At 62.3% G+C, this 17610-nt stretch overlaps 3 protein-coding genes across 3 annotated transcripts; all 3 read right to left on the bottom strand.

Annotated features, from left to right (window-relative positions):
• Positions 1 to 1613: 1613 nt before the first annotated feature.
• LOC116794305 (alpha-2C adrenergic receptor-like) lies at positions 1614 to 2654 on the bottom strand. The gene has a single exon (XM_032702887.1). It carries the CDS (start codon positions 2652 to 2654, stop codon positions 1614 to 1616), a length of 1041 nt encoding a protein of 346 aa, XP_032558778.1.
• Positions 2655 to 3537: 883 nt separating this feature from the next.
• Positions 3538 to 8017, bottom strand: SLC34A1 (solute carrier family 34 member 1). The gene is made up of 14 exons (XM_032702884.1): positions 7926 to 8017; positions 7766 to 7838; positions 7448 to 7564; positions 7113 to 7295; positions 6627 to 6755; positions 6405 to 6548; positions 6186 to 6297; positions 5900 to 6095; positions 5610 to 5705; positions 5398 to 5497; positions 5003 to 5170; positions 4557 to 4673; positions 4266 to 4390; positions 3538 to 4188 (listed from the first exon to the last, which is right to left on the bottom strand). Exons 1-14 carry the CDS (start codon positions 7968 to 7970, stop codon positions 3634 to 3636), a joined length of 2160 nt encoding a protein of 719 aa, XP_032558775.1. The 5' UTR covers positions 7971 to 8017; the 3' UTR covers positions 3538 to 3633.
• A 1277-nt stretch (positions 8018 to 9294) lies between these two features.
• RGS14 (regulator of G protein signaling 14) lies at positions 9295 to 17390 on the bottom strand. Its single transcript, XM_032702883.1, has 15 exons — positions 17249 to 17390; positions 15703 to 15724; positions 14450 to 14601; positions 14251 to 14343; positions 13625 to 13768; positions 13308 to 13457; positions 13011 to 13131; positions 12807 to 12931; positions 12527 to 12730; positions 12346 to 12422; positions 12065 to 12191; positions 11677 to 11758; positions 11436 to 11494; positions 11113 to 11227; positions 9295 to 10874 (listed from the first exon to the last, which is right to left on the bottom strand). The coding sequence occupies exons 1-15, from the start codon at positions 17291 to 17293 to the stop codon at positions 10642 to 10644; spliced, it is 1749 nt and encodes a 582-aa protein (XP_032558774.1). The 5' UTR covers positions 17294 to 17390; the 3' UTR covers positions 9295 to 10641.
• Between the last annotated feature and the right edge of the window lie 220 nt (positions 17391 to 17610).

Here is a 17610-nt window from a genome sequence, read left to right as displayed (position 1 = left end):
CAGGTGCTTCCACACCCCATCCAGCTCTCAAGAGCTGATGTTCTGCACATCAGCCTGAAGCTCCCTTCAGTGGCTTGCATGTTGCCCTAATGTGCAGGCAAGGCCTTGCCCAAGCAGGGAGGTCCCTGAGTGCCCCCACTCCAGCTGGTCCCTGGCCTCTCCTGCCCTGCGGCATCCCAGAGCCATGTGCTCATGCCCAGGAGGAGGGACAGTGCCTGGTATCCCATACAGGGTGCATGGCCAGGCCACTGTGAGGCCCCGGGGTGCTGTCCACAGGGCTGGTGCCCCTCTGAGAGCCAGGCTGGCCAGGTCCCCTCCAGTCACCCTCATCTCCTGGATATTTTTAGAAGCAAAGTGCTGTTTAATTGTGAAAAGGCAGCCACGGGAGGGGAAGCCGGGCGGCAGCGATAGGGCAGCTCCTTCCGCAGGCAGTGCCAGTTCAGCTCCAGCTGCCTCTGGGGGTCAGCGCCGGGCCCCATCCCGGCCCAATTCCACTGGGAACCTCTGCTGGCTCCAAAGCTCACACCATGAGCCTCCACACATGGGGCCGGCAGGCATAGGGAATGGCTCAGGGATCCTCACTGCAGCCAGGACCCCCATCCCGCTCGGCCCCCATGGGTTCCACAACGAAGCTGTGCTCACCCCAGTGGGGGCCAGTGGGGGTTGGTGGGGGCCAGTGTTCCTTTGGCTCCAGCTCCCAGGCGCCAGCGGCTGTTTTTAGCTGAGTTCAAGTCCAATGTTTTGAGATTTTCTATTTTGAGCAGCAAAGCTGAAGAAGTGGAGCAGCCCCTGACCCCTGGGTGTCTGTGCAGAGTGGAGCAAGGAGCCAGGCAAGGCGGGTGTGGGGTGGCTTTTGCCCCTGGGGGAGTGTAGTTGTCCCTGGGTCTTCGCCCCACAGCTGCCTTCGTGGCCTCTTGCACGTCAGGCTGTGCTGGAGCCTGTTCCCGTGTGATCCCATCTCCCACGCTCTCCCAAGGGAGGTTGGCCTTTCCGGCACTGAGATATCATTCCTCCTTTCTCTCCTGCAGCAAGATCCCAGTGAAGCTGCTGAGTAGGATGTGTGGTGTCCCACTCCGGACCCACACCCCTTGTACCCCACCATGGGTACGTGTGTGTCCCCACAGAGCCCCCATTACATGGCACAGCTGGAATGTCCCCAGGGGGCACAGCCTTGGCAGAGAGGCACAGGGCTCAGACTGGGCTGCTGTGGTGGCACGGGCAGTTCAGCTCAGTGCTGGTCACACTGCCACATGGAGAGTTTTATCCCTCTGCAGCAGCTGTGGGGCCCATCTCCTGCTCAAGAGGATGCTGGGGGACATGCCTGGCCGTGGGGAGGGCTGGTACTCACCAGAGCTGCCACAGCGAGTTGTCAACACCAGTGCTGCCGGGGGTACAGGTGGGATGACCCAGGTGACAATGGGTGCCATTTGCTGGGCTCCCGACAGGCAGACACCAGCCCTGGGCACAGGCTTTGGTCTCGTTTTATTCAATTCTGCATCTCCAGAACCACCTCAACCTGCACACTGGCACTGCTGCCCAGAATTTGTGCTGAAGCCGGGTGCTGCCAACAGTTAGTGAGGCTGGGGCCACCTCCCCGGTGTCCCAGCAGGTCCTCAGGTGCGGGGCTGGCGTGGGATGGTGAGGAGCCGGCGGAAGGCGGCACGGAAGTCCCGGTTGAAGAGGGTGTAGATGAGGGGGTTGAGGCTGCTGTTGCAGTAGCCAATCCAGAAGAAGAAGTTGAAGAGGGGCTTGGAGACATGGCAGCCCTCCCCACAGACAGCCCCCAGGCTATAGGTGAAGAAGAAGGGGAACCAACACAGCACGAAGGCCCCCATCACCACGGCCAGCACGATGGTGAAGCGCCGCTCCCGCGCCCGCACCAGCCGCCGCCGGCAGAGCAACACGCTCTGGTTCTGGCTCCGGCACCGCCATCCTGGCATCCCAACACCTGACACCTTTCCTGACACCTTTCCATTGCTGGCAGGGCACGGGGAGCGGGTGGCGAGGAGGGTGGCCGTGCGCTGGGCAGTCAGGCGGTAGATGCGGCAATAGACGGCAACCATGACGAGGCAGGGGACAAAGAAGGAGGCGGTGCAGGAGGCCAGCACGTACCAGGTCTCCTGGCTCAGCTGGCACTCCCGGCCCCCTGGCCGTGGCCGCAGGAGCGGTGGCAGGGCCACCAGGGCCGCCGATGCCCAGACTGCCCCGATCATCCCCTTCACCCGCCGCGGGCTGCGGCGCAGGTTGAGCCGCGCCGCCCGTGTGACGGCCCAGTAGCGGTCGAGGCTGATGGCGCAGAGGTGCCCGATGGATGCGGTGCAGAGCAGCACGTCCAGCGCCAGGTACAGGCTGCACCACAGCCCGCCGAAGTACCAGTAGCCCATCACCTCGTTGGCCAGCGAGAAGGGCAGGACGAGGACAGCCACCAGGATGTCTGCCAAAGCCAGGGACACTAGGAAGAGGTTCTGTGGCGCCCGCAGAGCCCGGCTGGTGGAGATGGCCACCACCACCAGCGCATTGCCCACCAACGTGGCCAACAGGACGGCCAGGGCGGCCAGCAGAATGAGCCCTGTGGCTGCAGGCGAGTGTGGGGCGCTGCTGCTGGTGTCACTGCCATTACTGGAGGTGTTGGAAAGGGCGTTGGCTGGCTCCATGCTGGCCTGACCCTTCAGGCAGACAAAGCCTCATGGGGTGTCCCCCCAGCCCACTCACCGGCCCCACGGCGGATGTGGGCGCAGTCCCAGCATTGTTGTGTCCCCAGGGGAGTGTCCCGGCTGCCACAGCTCCTGCACTGACCCGGTCTGGTGGCAAGGCAGAGGTTGTTCTGGCCCAGTGGTCGCCCGGCTGGGCATGTGGGATGGCTGCAGTGCCGGCAACACAGAGAGGCTCCCACAGCAGTGCTGCTGGCTCTGCTAGTCCCAGTATGGGAGGAGGGCGGGCGGGAAGGAGGGAGGGAGGGAGGGAGGGAAGCATGGGCTGATATCACTGGCAGGAGCCCAAACATCCGTGGGCAATGGGAGAAGTTGTTATTGCCAACGCTTAAAGGGCTCCCTCCAGGGTCACCGTGGCAGGAGGGCTCCTGCCATGGGTGCCAGGGTGCCTGGTGGGCCAGGGGCACTGCCTGGCTATGCTGGGTTGACATCCTGCTGATCCCCAGCCCAGCAGCACTGCAGCACCCCAGCACCTTGCTGGCTGCCCCTTGCTGTACCTCGCTCAGTGACATGCTGCTGTGGCACACAGTGGGCCACCATGGACTCTGCCAACTCAGCCCTCTGGAGATGAGATCAGTGGAAGAAGCTGCCCATGACACACCTCGGTGCAGCTCTCTGCAGAGTGCAGGGTTTAGCTGTGGCATCCTCAGCGTGTGCCCCACAGCACCAGCAACACGTTTGGCATATCCCCAGCACTGGCACTTGTCTGGGGCCAGGCTGAGCAGTGATAGTGCATTGAAAAGGGGGAGGATGATGGGTGTCTGTCACCTGTGGCTGCAGCTGTGGCTCCACAGGGTTTGCAGATGCACGAGCCAGAGACACACCCTGGGGCATGGGCACTCGGCCTTTATTGAACACCAGCTGAGCAGGGATGGCAGAAACCAGCGGCCACGGGAGCAGCAGCCCAGGTGTGTGGTACCAGCTACAGCCGGGTAGCACCATGTGGGAGTGGGCGAGGGGAGCCCACCCGGATGGTGGGGCTGGGCATCTCCTCGGGGTAGGAGAGCACGGGGTTGTCCAGCCCCAGCCTGGCCTTGTCCCTGGGAGGGCCCTCATGCTCCTCCCAGCCCTCAGGGCTGCGGCATCGGTCGGTGCAGCAGAGGGTGGCCTGGGTGATGACCCGGTCGAGGGGCTGCAGCGAGTGCATCCAGGCAGGGAGGAAGTCCCAGGTCTGCAGCCATTTTGGCAGACGGCCAGGGCTGTGCGCCTGCAGTGCGTTCACCAGCCCCACGAAGAAGAGGAGGCCGAGGAAGGGTGCGCCCACCCCCACCAGCGCCCGCCAGCCCGCCATGGAGATGCCGAAGATGAGGGAGGGCAGCAGGAGGAAGCAGATGATGAGGTACAGCACGGCAAACCAGCGGTACTTGGCCGTGCGCTCGCCCAGCGCCTTGGCCATGCGGATGGGCAGGCGGGTGAAGGGCAGTGGGTACCACAGCAGGATGCCAGAGATGTTGAAGAAGAAGTGGCAAAGAGCAATCTGTAGGAATAGCATCCTGGTTGGGCTAGGCACGTGGGCTTCCCCCCAGAGCAGCTGTGGCCCCAGGCTGCATGTACCTGGAAGGAGCTGGCCAGCTTGTCCCCTGGGCTGGCCAGGGCGGCCAGGATGGCGGTGGTGGTGGTGCCAATGTTGGAGCCCAGGGTCAGCGGGTAGGCGCGCTCAATGCTGATCACTCCCAGACCTGTGGGAGAGGCACCCCATCCCATCCCATTGTTCCTTGCCAGAGCCATCCACACATTCTCCCAAGGAGGCACAGCTCCTCCCATCCCTGTGAGTGCCATAGCAACCCCAGGCCATCACAGCACGGACCAGTACTTGGCAGGGGACCAGGCATGGCTGGTACTCACCAATCAGGGGTGTGATGGCTGATGTGAAGACAGAGCTGCTTTGCACCACGAAGGTCATCCCAGCACCCACCACCATGGCGAAGTACCCGGTGAGCCAGCTGAGAGGGTGTGGGAGGTCTGCCACGGCATGGCCATGGGCACGGGTGTGGACACAAACATGGACATGGGCATGGACACATCAGTTAGGAGCAGCCCAGAGCTCCTACATGGTGCTGGGGAGAGGCTGTGGGGCCACGCTCTAGGTATGGGGTCAAGCTTGGGTATGAAGCCAGCCCAGTGGCTGGGGAAAGAGGAAGGGGACACTCAGAGGCCATGACAGCCATAAGCAGAGTGGGGATCAGGGACAGGCAGGGATGGAAGGCAGGGACAACCAGGGATAGGTCTGAGGATGGCAGGTGGGAATGGGGATGAGTGGCCGTGTGGCAAATGGTCCCTGTCCTACTCACCAGTGTTGATGACCTTCTGGATGGCTTTGGCCACCTGCCCCTTGAGCAGGGAGTTGAGGAGTTTGACGAGGAGGATGAGGCAGGTGCAGAGCACGACGAGAGACCCGGCCAGCAGCACCAGCCCCACGGCCAGGTCGGGCAGTGGTGTGTCAGTGAAGAGATGCTCGCCTGCCCCACAGCATGGCTGGGCAAGGGGCTGGGGCTGGCCCGGCCCCGCTCACAAACCTGCCCCTCAGACAGCCCCACACCTGGACCCCAGCCCCAACATCTCCCAGCCCTGCCCCACATCATGGATGCACTGCTCCATCCCACGTACAGCCCCCCAGCCCTGCCTGCACCTCCCCAGCCCCATGTCCTGCGCCCCAGCCCTGCCCAAGCTTCCCGCACCCACTCACACTTCTGCCTGGTGACATTGTGGAGGATCTCGATGCCTTTAGTGCTGCAGTGCCCAGGGGCCGTGCAGTTCGGGGGGGGCCCAAGCCCCACAGCAGCCATCTGCAGGGAGAGGGTGTGCTGCAGCTGGCTCCACAGTGTCCTCAGCCAGCCCCTCCCCACCCCTCCTCCATGGGATTATTTGGTGGCCCCAGCAGGGCCACGGACCCCTCACCTGTGGGGATGTAGGGCCGCACCAGACACGGATGAGGCTCCGGTTGCGCAAGCTCTCGTCCCCTGTTGCGATGCCAGTGATCACCGACTTGTCCAGCTGCAACAATAGACATTGGTGAAGGCTCTTGGGGGCTAACAGCACTCAGAGCCTGGGGACATCTTCACTGGGATCGGAACGCCACTGCCAGCCTGGGGACACTTGGATACAACCACTGCCAAAGGGACACCAGTGCTGGGGGACCGCTACCAGCCTGGGGACACCACGCTGGTGAACACAACAGCTGAGGAGACCTGGATGATGAGCTTGGTGAAGGGCTCTGTGATGATCTTCAGCAGGTCAGGGGCATCCTTCCCGCTGCGGATGTTGAAGGTGGCCACAACCAGGCGGGTGACGTGGTGCAGGTACCCACTCACCACCTCCAGTGGCAGCAGGACCAGCACTGACAGCCAGTTGAAGCAGTCGTGCACCGTGGCACCGGCAAAGGCTCTGTCGGAGTGGAGGAGCCCATTGGCATGGGATGGCTGTGGGGAGGAGCCCCCAGCCCCCCAGGTGTCCTCTGACCCAAGCAGCCCTCACCGTTTGAACTCACTGCGGTCACCAGCCTGCATGAGGGCCACGATGGTGTTGGTGACGGAGGTGCCAATGTTGGAGCCCATGATGATGGGGATGGCAGAGCGCACCTCCAGCACTGGGGACAGAGAGACCCTGTGCCTCGCATGGCTCTGCTCAGGGTTACCCCATCCAGCCACCCTGTCCCCCAGCCTCAGGTCCCCAGGAACCTCGTGGCACACTCACACCCTGAGGAGACCATGCTGACAATGATGGAGGTGGAGGTGGAGGAGCTCTGCACCAGCACAGTTACCAGGATGCCCACCACCAGCCCAGCCACAGGGTTGGAGAGGATGGCATTGTCCTTGAAGATGTCCCCTGCCACCTTGCCTGCAAAAGAATGTGAGCAGCAGTCTGCTGGCACTGCAGGTGCCACCAGACTCCAAGGAGTCCCTGCCACCTTACTACCTCCAGCCAACTGGAAGGCAGAGCTGAGCACGTCCAGGGAGCACACAAAGAGGTACAAGAAGCCAAACATCAGGGGCACCTTGAGAAGGGAGACACAGATGGACTGGACCCTGGCCCAGCACCCGAGCTCTGTGCAAGACAAGAGAGAATGTTAAATTCCTGCTGTGGCATGGCCCTGGCTCCCTGGGCTCCCACAGCCCTACACCATCCTCCTGGCCCCCGGCAGCACAGGGCTCGTCCCCAGCTATGCCACCACTCCCTGGGTCCCCTCCATCTCCTCTCACCCTGGAATGCCTTGTGCCAATTGCTTCCATTGTCCCTCAGCTCTTCCTACGTCACCTCAGAGAGCTGAGTGTTGCCCCACACTCCTCTCCCTATCCTGCACCCCACACTCCTGGCACTCCAAGCTCCCCTGGGTGTCTCCAGCAGGTCTCTGGAGTGTTCCCCAACCCAGGTGCTCTATGCCCACCACTCACAGGGTCTCACCTGGCTTCTGCAGCTCGTCCAAGCCCAGCCGGGGCCCCTGCCAGGGCAGCACATCCAGCTCGTAGCGCTCCCTGCCCTCGCGCAGGCGCCCTGGGGAGCCGGGGCAGGGGAAGCCATGGTCAGGGCAGGACACAGGACCAACAGTGAAGGGGTAGGTGTGGGCACCCGGCAGCCGATGCAGAGCTGGGAAGAGGGGTCACCCACATTACAGCCCCGTCCTTGTGGTGACCCCCCTGCAGAGAAGAGCCCAGCACCGCCTGGGCCAGGATCTGGCCAGAAGCAGAGCTGAGCCTGGTGAGGTGAGGAAGAGGAGGAGGAAGGCTGGAGGCACCTACCTTGAGGGCTGGGGCAGTAGGCAAACTGGGGCCCATGAACCACCCTTCCTCCCCGCACTGGGCAGTGGGGCAGGACTGGGCTCTCCCTCCGGTAGGGCAGCATCACTCCTGTTGAGGCTGAGCAGAGGTGGCCGCGCGTCACCGTGGCTGTGCTACACTGACTGCCACATTCCCCCGAATCCCTGAAGTACTGGTACCACTGAGGAGCACCATTCCATCACTCGATGGTCCCCTGGGCCACCAGCCACTGCTGTACCACCCCAGCGATCTCCCAGGGGATGCGGGAAGGGGACTCCTCCTGCCCAGGGCCCAGCTCACCTGAGGCTGGTTGGGCACTCAGGGCAGAGCCGTGTCCACATGCCGCATCCACGCGTCCCTCCAGCGAAGTGGCCCGTGGGGCACCACGGCCCTTTATACACACGCCAAGAGCAAAGTCTAAGGAGCCCCGTGTTGCCCCTCGCCTCCGCTCGATGCTCACCTCCTCCCCAGAAATTCCTGTAGTTAATGGGTAACCTGTCCGCATCTCACGTCTGCTGCGGCCCTGGAGCAGGATGGGGCACGCGGCCCTGGGGTACCCGGCACTCCTCGCCTCGCCTGCCCGAAGCCTGGGCAAGTGGCAGCTGCTGCAGTGAGGAGCAAACCTGGGGCAGTACTGGAGCCCAGTGCCCGAGAGGTGATGCCGGAGCACCCTCAGCTCTCCATCTTTCGGTGCCGGGTGCTTCATCCACTGCATGAGAGCAGGAGGAGGAGAAGGGCTTGGTACTAGTGCTGCCAGGGCATCCCAAACCAGAGTTGAGCCCAGCATGCATCCACCATCCTCAGAGCCACCGGAGCATCAGCCCAGCGCAGGACGTCCTCACCCCCAGGGCACTGGTGGTGGGTGACGTCAACACCAGAACGATCCCTGTGTCCTGTCACTGGTGTGATGGTGGCACGCAGCCCGGCTCAGCCCAGCAGCGCTGCCAGGGCAGAGCATCTTCCTGGCATGTCTGATGCCAGGGTGGGCAGGAGCGGAGCGAGACCACCACTGCCCTCACCACCTCCTCGATGCTGTTTATGATTACCTGCTGCTTATGCACCTCCAGCCAAGTTTCCATCCACCCACAGGACACCCAGCTGGCTCATGTCCACATCTGTCTGCAGGAGAGACAGGGGACAAATGCCCCTCCAGCCCCAGTGCCTGTGGCAGTAGGCACAGAGAGACCGCATGGCTGCCACATCCCATTTCCCCAGGATCAGGCACTCCCAGGACCCATCACCATGGATGAGCCAGGGGCAATTGTATGAAAGCAGCAAGGGAAGACTCCTTGAGTACTCCAGGGCACTCAGGGACAGGCTGGGGACATTCCTGCCATTCCTGGAGCATCACTGAGCCTCCTCCACTGAGTCACAGACTGATGGAGCTGAATGCCCAGGAAGAGCCACAGCAGGGGACATGTCCTGCCTCTTCAGGGCCTGGGGACCCTTCTGCCCAGGGGGTGCAGCCAGTGGGCAGGAGGCTGGTGTCCGCACTTGCCCCATACCCGGGGGCTCTTGGCCAGCTGCCCCCACAATCATTAACCTGGTGAGGCCCTGGCAGCTCTGGCTGTCACTTATTGACAGGGTTGAGGCTGAAGTCCTTGGTCGTGCCGGCCCTACAGCTTCCCCTACTCCGTCAGCAGTGCTGGGAAAACAAGCTCCTGGCATTGCCCCTTGCTGCCAATCTAGGTGGCACTGAAGTTGAGGGCTGGCTCAAGCTCTGCTCTGGTCCCAAGAGGGTTCTGTGGGGTACAGGAAGGTTAGAGGGACATTGCTGCTGGGAAAAGCATCATCTGGCCTTAGCCACAGAGGAAGGACAGGAATGCACATCCAGGCAATGCTCTTTATTTCCCCCGGTTTCACACCACAGACAGAAGTAAGCAGCACCATGGGGACACAGGGGGGCTCTGACTGGGGCTGTGGGACCACAGCTGGCTGTGGCACCATGGGGCTGGGTGGCCTTGCCCCCATCCCTGGGCAAGCCTGGGAGCCCTGGGCCACCCCTCTGCCTCTGGCCAGACAGTGGTGATGGAGCGGTTACCGAAGGCACAGCCAGGAAGGGCCCTGGCACACACAGATGCTGGGGGGATCTCCTGGCTGCTGTTGGGGGGTTGTCTCTATTGCAGACCATGTCTGAGATCACTGGGGACACCAGGCTGCTGGGCATGGGGACCTGCAGGACTGCCAGAGCCGGGCTCAAAGCTACAGCCCAGCAGAGCTGTTGGCAAGAATGACAGGATGGACACATGCTGGTCACCTGCATACCAGGCTGAGGTGCTCAGCACCCAGGGGTGCTGCATTCCTCAGGCACCAGGCAGACCTGTCCCTGAGGCTGAGCACCCTCAGCCCCAGCTGGGATGGGGCAGGGGGTCTAAGGGGATTTGCTCTTGTAAGTTGCTTCAGCAGCCACCCACATAGGGTCTCTGGCGGGGAGGAGCGAGGCTTTTTTGGCACAACCTTCTGGCTCTGCCTCTGTCTGCCCAGGGCAGGAACCATGTGCCCTCCTCCACAGCAGAGCTACTGTGGCAGGATCAGGCCACACTCAGGCAATGCAGACAGTATCGACCTGCCCAGGGCACAGGCTGGCAGGGCCATGCTCACCCTCCCCCAGAAGGGTGGATCCACGCATGAATGGGACAGCCCTGTTTCCACAGGACCAGGGACTGGATCTGACTCTCAGCTCCAGGTATATGTCATCCTGACCCTGCCTGCCTCTGAACCAGAGTTCAGGGCTGGAGCCTGCCTTGAAACCCCACTCGCCCTCTCTATCCTACACACCCTTCAGCTGGAAGGGTGCTTTCCCCACCCAAATGGTGAGTGGGGCTGTGGCAGCCCGGCACAGGCAGGATATGCTGGGCAGGCAGCTCTGCCACAGGCAGAGGCACTGGGCAGGATAGTGCCAGGCATGCACAAGATGTTGCAAAGTGCTTTGCAACAGGGATTCAAACTATGTACAGGACTCCCTTGACGTGCACCAGGATGCGACCCCATGGAGGGGCATGGCAGCTGCTCAGCCACTCACAGCGACACGACACGACAGTTTGGGACAGGACGTGGATGAATCTGTGGTCCAGGCAGTGTCGGCGGTGCAGGGCAGGGGCTGGTCAGACCCCATGTTGAACCCTGGCATGGCTTGGGGGTACCACACATCAGGTGGGGATGTGCAGCAGGACTCATCAGAACTTGTGGTCGAATGAAGGCTGAGCCAGTGCAGGCTCTGCAGGCTGTGGATGGCTGCTTCCCTCAGAGCCTGGGTGGGCAGCACAGGGTTGATTCGACCCTTCACAGGCACTGTCATCCTGCACGGGCAGCTGGAGGAAGTCAGGCAGGACCAGGTCCTCCTTGGAGAGCAGCCCACGCTGGTCGTTGGCCCGGCAGCTCTGGGCACGGTTCAGTAGCTCCACCAGCCCTGAGGAAATGCAGGTCATGCACCTGAGCCCAGCACTGGGGGTTTGTCCTAACACCTCGGCTGCCCTCTCCACCTGATATGACCCTGAACATGTCCCAGGCACAGCACCTGCACCTTTTGCCTGCTCCATGCCAGCACCCATGGGACCCTGCACCCATCCCCAGCACACCAGGAGCCCTGCATCCCTCACCCTGTGTTTTGCCCCAGCCCCTCAGGTTTCAGACATGCCAGGACTCACCTTCCAGGTCATACGTGCGGCGGTTGAGGTTCATGGTGGCTGAAGACCGTGGCCGGGAGAAGGAGGAGGGCATCTCCCACCGCGTGTCAGGCTCTGCTCCTGTTGGGCTTCCCTCCTGCCATGAGCAGCCCAGCTCTCAGCCATGGGGCAAGGAGGTGGCACTCCCCCCATCTCACATTCCAATTGCCTTCCCACAGCCTGGCTCCCACCTCAGCACCTGCTGCCCAGCCCCGCAGCATGTGCCAGGGCCCACCTTCCCCATGGACCACGGCAGCAGCTGTGTGGGCATCTCTGGACCAGGGTTGGTGGGATCTTAAGCTCACCTCACTTCGGAGTGGAGAAGGGGCAGCTGCAGCCTCTGCGCTCTCCATCACTCGCACGTCTGCAAGGGAAGTGATGCTCAGCACCCCATCCCAGCATCCTGGTCCTGGCCTGGCCAGTGACAGGATGGAGCCCATCCCAGGGAGCAGGAGCCACGGCCACCAGAAAGCAGCCTAGCCCTGTGAGCACTCTTCAGGGTGGCATGGCTTGAGGGGACATGGTTTGGGAGGGAGGACATTTTACCTGCTGGCGTTTCCAGGACGAGTTTCTGAGCAGACACCGTGCTGACCAGCTTCTCCAGGTCCAGGGCAGCCAGCTCACCTTGCTGCAAAAGGAACAGCCAGCCGGCGTCACACTCACTGTGGCACGGCAAAGGCAGCCAGGCTGAAGACCTGTGAGCTCCCTGGCCAGAGCCCGCTGGCTCACGGGGCACCACACCACCGGTCCCTCCCAGCCCACAGTGGGATGCCATGGCCCGTCCCAAAAATGGGGATTCTATGAGCCCACAGGCTGCCCCCAGCACAGACCGCTGCTCCCCACCACCTAGTCACAGGCAGAAGCCCTTCTCCCAAGCCCCAGACCTGTGGCTCCCCCCACCAAAGGGGCTGGGGCCGTGTCCCCCGAGCCTCACCCGCCGCAGCAGCGCCTGCTCCATCCTCACACCGTACTTCCCCAGCACGGGCTGCAGCGCTTCCCGGATGCGCTTGGTTGACTTCGCTGTGATGCGGATGGTCTTATTGAGGGAGGAGATTTCCAGGCTAAAGAGGGGGAGAAAAGGCTGTGACAGGCCGGGGCAGGGCTGGAGCATTCAGGACTGCACGGGGGACTGGGTGTGGGGCACCATAGGTGGCCACACATGATGTGGACTGGACCCATGTGAGCAAGAGCATCAGCACTGAAACTCTCACTCACTCAAAGCTTATCCTGTTCTCCAGCTTCACCTCCTGGTCTGCCAACACGGAGCACTCCTGATCCAGCACCAGCGCTTTCTGCAAGAGCCAAACCATCAAGAGAGAGCCAGTAGAGTGGCACATGGTCCCAGCATGGGGATGGTCTGCCTGGCAGGGGTCCTACTCCCTGCTGCCTGCCTTACCTGCTCATTCCCCACCAGGTAGACCTTGATGTCAGGGAGGTTGAAGCCACGCTTCTCACATATCCCTGCCAGCATGTCGCGGATGGAGTGGCCAGGCCGGACAGAGGCCAGCGAGGCCGTGCCATCGGGCAGGTACACACAGCAGTACTTCATGGGCTTGGCTGGCAGCTCTGCCTCGCTGCCCCCCAGGCTCTTCCGTTGGCCCTGAGTGAGGGATGTGACAGGATGAGCCTGACCAGTGGCACTGTAATACCACGGGGTCGGTGCAGTGACAACTCACCTCTGTCCAGGGGCTGGTGGCTGTGCTGGCCGAGGAGAGGAAGCCCAGGTCCAGGCTGGCTGAGGAGTTGAGTGAGCCCTGGGATTCCCGCCACACCATAGCGCTCCTGCCACCTTCTCCCCCATCTAGGACAGACACAGGGACAGTGGTGGGAACCCTTCAGGGGTGGTGTGGCCCCTCTGTCCTGCTCAGCACAGCACTTACCTGCCCAGGAGGGCTCCCGCCGCTCTGCCCTCCTGAAGGACCGGCGGGGGCTGTGGTTGGCACCACTGCCCGCTGTCTCCACACCCAGTGGCAAGGATTTGCCCGGCTTCAGCTTCGACTTCTGGGGTGAATTGAGCAGCATCTCAGCATGAGGACATCCAAGGTTTCCCCTTGCCTTTCCCTGGTCCCCTGACTGCTTGTCTTGTCCTCAGCCTGGGGCTGGGTTTGGTCTGAGCAGCAGGGAAGAGACCCAGCATTGAAGGGACATGTCCTCCTTCCCCATTCCCCCCCACTCACCTTGCTGAGGTCAGGAGGGGGGCTGCTGCTGCGGGAGTGGGGCCGCAGGTCAGGCAGGGGCTGACCTTGGCTCTCTGCCCGCAGGCAGGCCTGGTAGAGTGGGGATTTCACAAAGCGTGTGTAGCTGTCAAACTTCATCAGGTTAAAGATCTGGAAAGGGAGGATACATGTGCCTAAGACCCCTGCCCACCTACACCTTGCTCTGGCCACTGCCCTCTGGCACGGCTCCATGGTGAAAGCAGTGATGCTGGGTGATATGTGGGATGGTCCCGGAGCCCTCCCCAATCCTGCAGGTGGAGTACAGGTGCTGCCCATACCTGCAGCTGCTGGATGCGAAACATGTCTGGGGAGGGGGTGGCCAGCATGTCCTCCCCAATCCAGGCCTGTTTGTCAATGTTCACAGGACTGACTGAGTGGCTGGAGAGGAACTCATCGTAGATCCGCCGTGCCTCCTGGGCCAGCTGGGGGAACAGGGGGGTCAGGCTGAGACCAAGAATCCCCTCCTTGCTGCCACCCTTGGCTCACCCCTGCAGTCACCTGAGCCCTCAGGAATCAACCTTCTCCTGGGACCAGCTCAGTAGCTGGACTTCAGAGCCAAGCTCTTGGCACAACACGCCAGTCCCTCTGCAGAGGTACAACCTGAGGGAGGAACCATCCCCCGTGGTTGCCTGGCTCTGTTCCCATGATCCCCAATCCAGCTCTGCCCTTCATCTCTTCTGTCCCTCCAGGAGCACTGGCCACCCTCTGGCCACCCTGGGCTGGGGAAGCACATCCTGCTCCAGGGGGCATGATCCCAGCTATAGCTTTTCCGATGTACACCAAATCCATCTGTTTATTCCTCCTGCAAGAGCCCCCAACCTGCTTAGCCCCCCAGGACAGGCTGGACAGCTCTGCCCAGGTCCCTCCCAGCAGCTGGGTGACCCAGACTGCACAGAGAATGTACCTTCTGTGTGTCACTGGCTGGGATCTGCTGGAAGCGCTCACATGCCTGCCAGAAGTAGACGTTTTCAGCGCTGAACTCCTTCTTGAGGAACTCCTGTGGGGCAGAGAGAGCTGCTGGCCTGGTGGCACCATGGCTGTGGGACAGTTGGTGGCCAGCAGTGGATGGGAGTGGGGACCAAGCCCTGGGCTGTGGCACTCACAGTGAAGTACGTGACGGCCACATGGTCCTGCAGCAGCGTCTCGAAGGACTCGGCCCAGCTGACAACAGACCCCTGTGTGGAGCCACAGGTGGCTGGTGCTGGCAGGCTATTCACACTGTGGTTGCTGCCACGGGCCCTGGAGGCATTTAACTCTGAGAGAGAAAAAGGGTCAGTCCTGGCTGTCTCCCTGTCCCCCAGCGTCACTCCCCAGCACCAGCAGCCTTCTGTGTCTGCAGCAAGTTCATCTACCCCATCCTGATTGGAGCTGGTTAGCCCTCAGGAAGGGAACACGAGGAGCATCACAGTAGCATCCTCAGAGGATTGAGCACCATGATGCCACAGCTGGCACCTCCAGGCACAACAGCTCTCCCTGCCAGTGCTGGCAGTCCTCCCCGCCGCCGCCGCCGGTGGGGTGTCACCGTGACTCCACCTGTGACTCATCTCCCAGGGGAAGAGAGCCTTGGGGAAGGCACCCACCCAGGAGGGAAACCGGGGTGGAAGGGACATGGAGAACACAACGGCACAGAGGGAACTTGGAAGATGGACAGAGGTGCCTGAACTCACCTCCTCTATTCCTCTGTCCATGACGAGGGACAAACACAGCAAGTGGAGGGTACAGAAATTGTCACCCTCAGCTCCTAATCCTAAGGAAACCCTCCCTAGGGGAAACCCAGGGTGACCATGTATCCAAAAAGATGGAATTTCCCAGGGGCAACCCTGGCTTTTGAACTGGTTGGACTGGTGAGCAACTGGAAGCAAGGGGTCATTTGCAACAGAAGGTAAAGGTATGGAAGCAGTGCTCTCCTGGTAAAGCTGACAGAAATGGAGGTGTGTCAGGCTGCTGCTTTGGCAGGCTCCCCACCCTTCTCCTGTCTAAAGCACAGGTAACTGGGGCTGAGATGGCCATCTCAAATGGACCATCTGAGATACCCAGTTCACAGTGAGACAGACAGACAGACAGACTCCCTTAGGGAACCCAGAGATGGCTGGTACCCAGTTCGGCTTGCCCTGGAAGCCCCTCAGCCCTCAGCACCCAAAGGTGCCAGCTGAGCAGCCACAGGGATGGACAGGAACAACAGGGCTATGCAGAAGGGATGGGGGGGTATGGACAGTCCTGGCATTGCAGGCCTGGCCATGCACCCGCCCATGGCATAGCCTGTGCTGCCACAGGACCTGGCACCAGGCTGGCTGTGCGCTTCCCCCTCCCCTGAAGATGATGCTGGCCTCCCGTTCCAGGGTAAGAGCAGCCTTACCTCCATCCGACACAGCCGGGCCCTGGGGGGTGGAAAGAAGAGAGGTGAGAGTCTGCCAGCCTGGTGGAGAGGTGCCCAGGCAGGCAACAGCTTCAGAGCAAGCCCGGTCCAAACCAGGAGCAAGGGACATGGGATCCTGGCAGAGGCAGGACACAGGGCTCCCAAATCACAGGCAGTGAGTAAGGATAGGGGGTTGCAAGGGGTGCACAGCTTTTCTACCACCTCCCTGTGCCCTGGGGCCAGGCCAGCAATTGGGAAAGGGCAGATGGTATCAGATGTAACCCTGCCACCTCAACCAACCGGGGAGGAGAGAAGCACAGGAAGAGGAGGGGAGGAGGGGAGGGAAGGAAGGACAACCACAGCCCTAGGCAGGCAAACTGCCTGCTCCCTCCTTCCTTGGAGCCTGGAGCTACTGGAAGGCAGATGCCCAAAACCAGGGACTGGATGCTGCAAGCCCAGGACACAGCAGGACAGGGTGCCCTGCAGTACCTGCTGGGCTGCCCCAGATACCAGCTCTAGGGATGGAGTGCCCCAGGACCCACAACAAGCAGGGAGATCTCTCATCACCTCCTTGGGGCCACACTGAAGTGATGCCCTCACTGAAGTAGGTGCCCTTGACCTGCCCAGTGCCCCCCACCCTGCCAGCCCCACACACCCCAGCCTATCCCGCATACTCTCTGACTGTCCCCATCCCAGCCCCACACACTCCAGGAGCACTATCCCACCCCCGCATTTTCCTGCCACCCCATGCCACATGCCACCGCCATGCCCCTTATCCCAGCCCCATGCACCCCTATCTTGCCAGCTCCTTGCTCTTGCCATCCATCCTTGCTGCCCACACTCACATAGCTCTGCCCTGCCTGTGCCACCCAGCCCTAAACACCACAGCACTGCTGACTCCTGTGCCCCATCCCCATGGGTCACTGCTTGTCCATTACCCCAGTGCCACACATCTCCACTTACAGCCCTGTTGCAGCTTCATAAACCCTTGCTGCTCATTACCCCAGCCCCGTATGTCCCTGCCTGCTACCCAGCCCCACATACTGCTGCCTGCCCCCAAACCCCTCTACATCTCTGCCTGCTTTGAAAACCCAAGCCCCATCCTGCACTGCCTGCTACCCAGTCCCACACCCTCCTGCCTGCCTGTTCCCTGGCCCCATACATCCCTCTGTCTGCACAGTATCCACACCGAGATTCCTTGCCTGCCTACTATGCTTTCCATATTCTCCTGCCTGCCGGTTACTTGGTCCCATACATCGCTCTGCCTGCCCGTTATCCACTCCACACCCCCTGCCCGCCTGGTACCCAGCCCGATACAGCCCCTGCCTGCCCAGTACCCAGTCCCACACCCTTCTGCCTGCCTATTTCCTGGCCCCATACATCCCTCTTCCTGCTCGTGCTGGGGAGGTGGGACCAGGGCTGGCATACCCTCTTTCCAGCCGATACCTAGCCCCACAGACGCCCTGCCCGCCCGGTACCGAACCTCGCACCGCGCCGCCGGGCGGGGCAGCCCCGGGGGATGGAGACCGGCGCCCCGGGCACTCACCATGCGCCCGTTGTGGACCACCAGGAGTTTGCTCTTGCCCTGCATCCCTGGCTCGGCCCGGCTCGGCCCGGCGCGCTACCGGCGCGGCCCGCGGCCCCGCAGCATCCCCGGCCGGCGGCGCGGCTGTCGCTGCTCTCCCGGCCCGGCCCTGCGCTCCCGGCACTACCGCTTTCGGCTGCCACAGGAAGTGTCGCCATGGGAACCGAGACCGCAGCGGGGGGAGCGGGACCGCCCTCCCGCCCCGCTCCGCCGGCACCGCCCCGGTGGGCACCGGCTCCAGCGCCGGGACAGGAGGCGCCGCGGCGCCGCCGCATCCCTGTCTCCATCTGCATCCACATCCGTGATCCCATCCCCGTCTGCTT

This window comes from Chiroxiphia lanceolata, chromosome 15 (genome assembly GCF_009829145.1).
Source record: "Chiroxiphia lanceolata isolate bChiLan1 chromosome 15, bChiLan1.pri, whole genome shotgun sequence".
Classification (NCBI taxonomy): Eukaryota; Metazoa; Chordata; class Aves; order Passeriformes; family Pipridae; genus Chiroxiphia; species Chiroxiphia lanceolata.
This window is presented reverse-complemented; position numbering and strand designations above follow the sequence as displayed.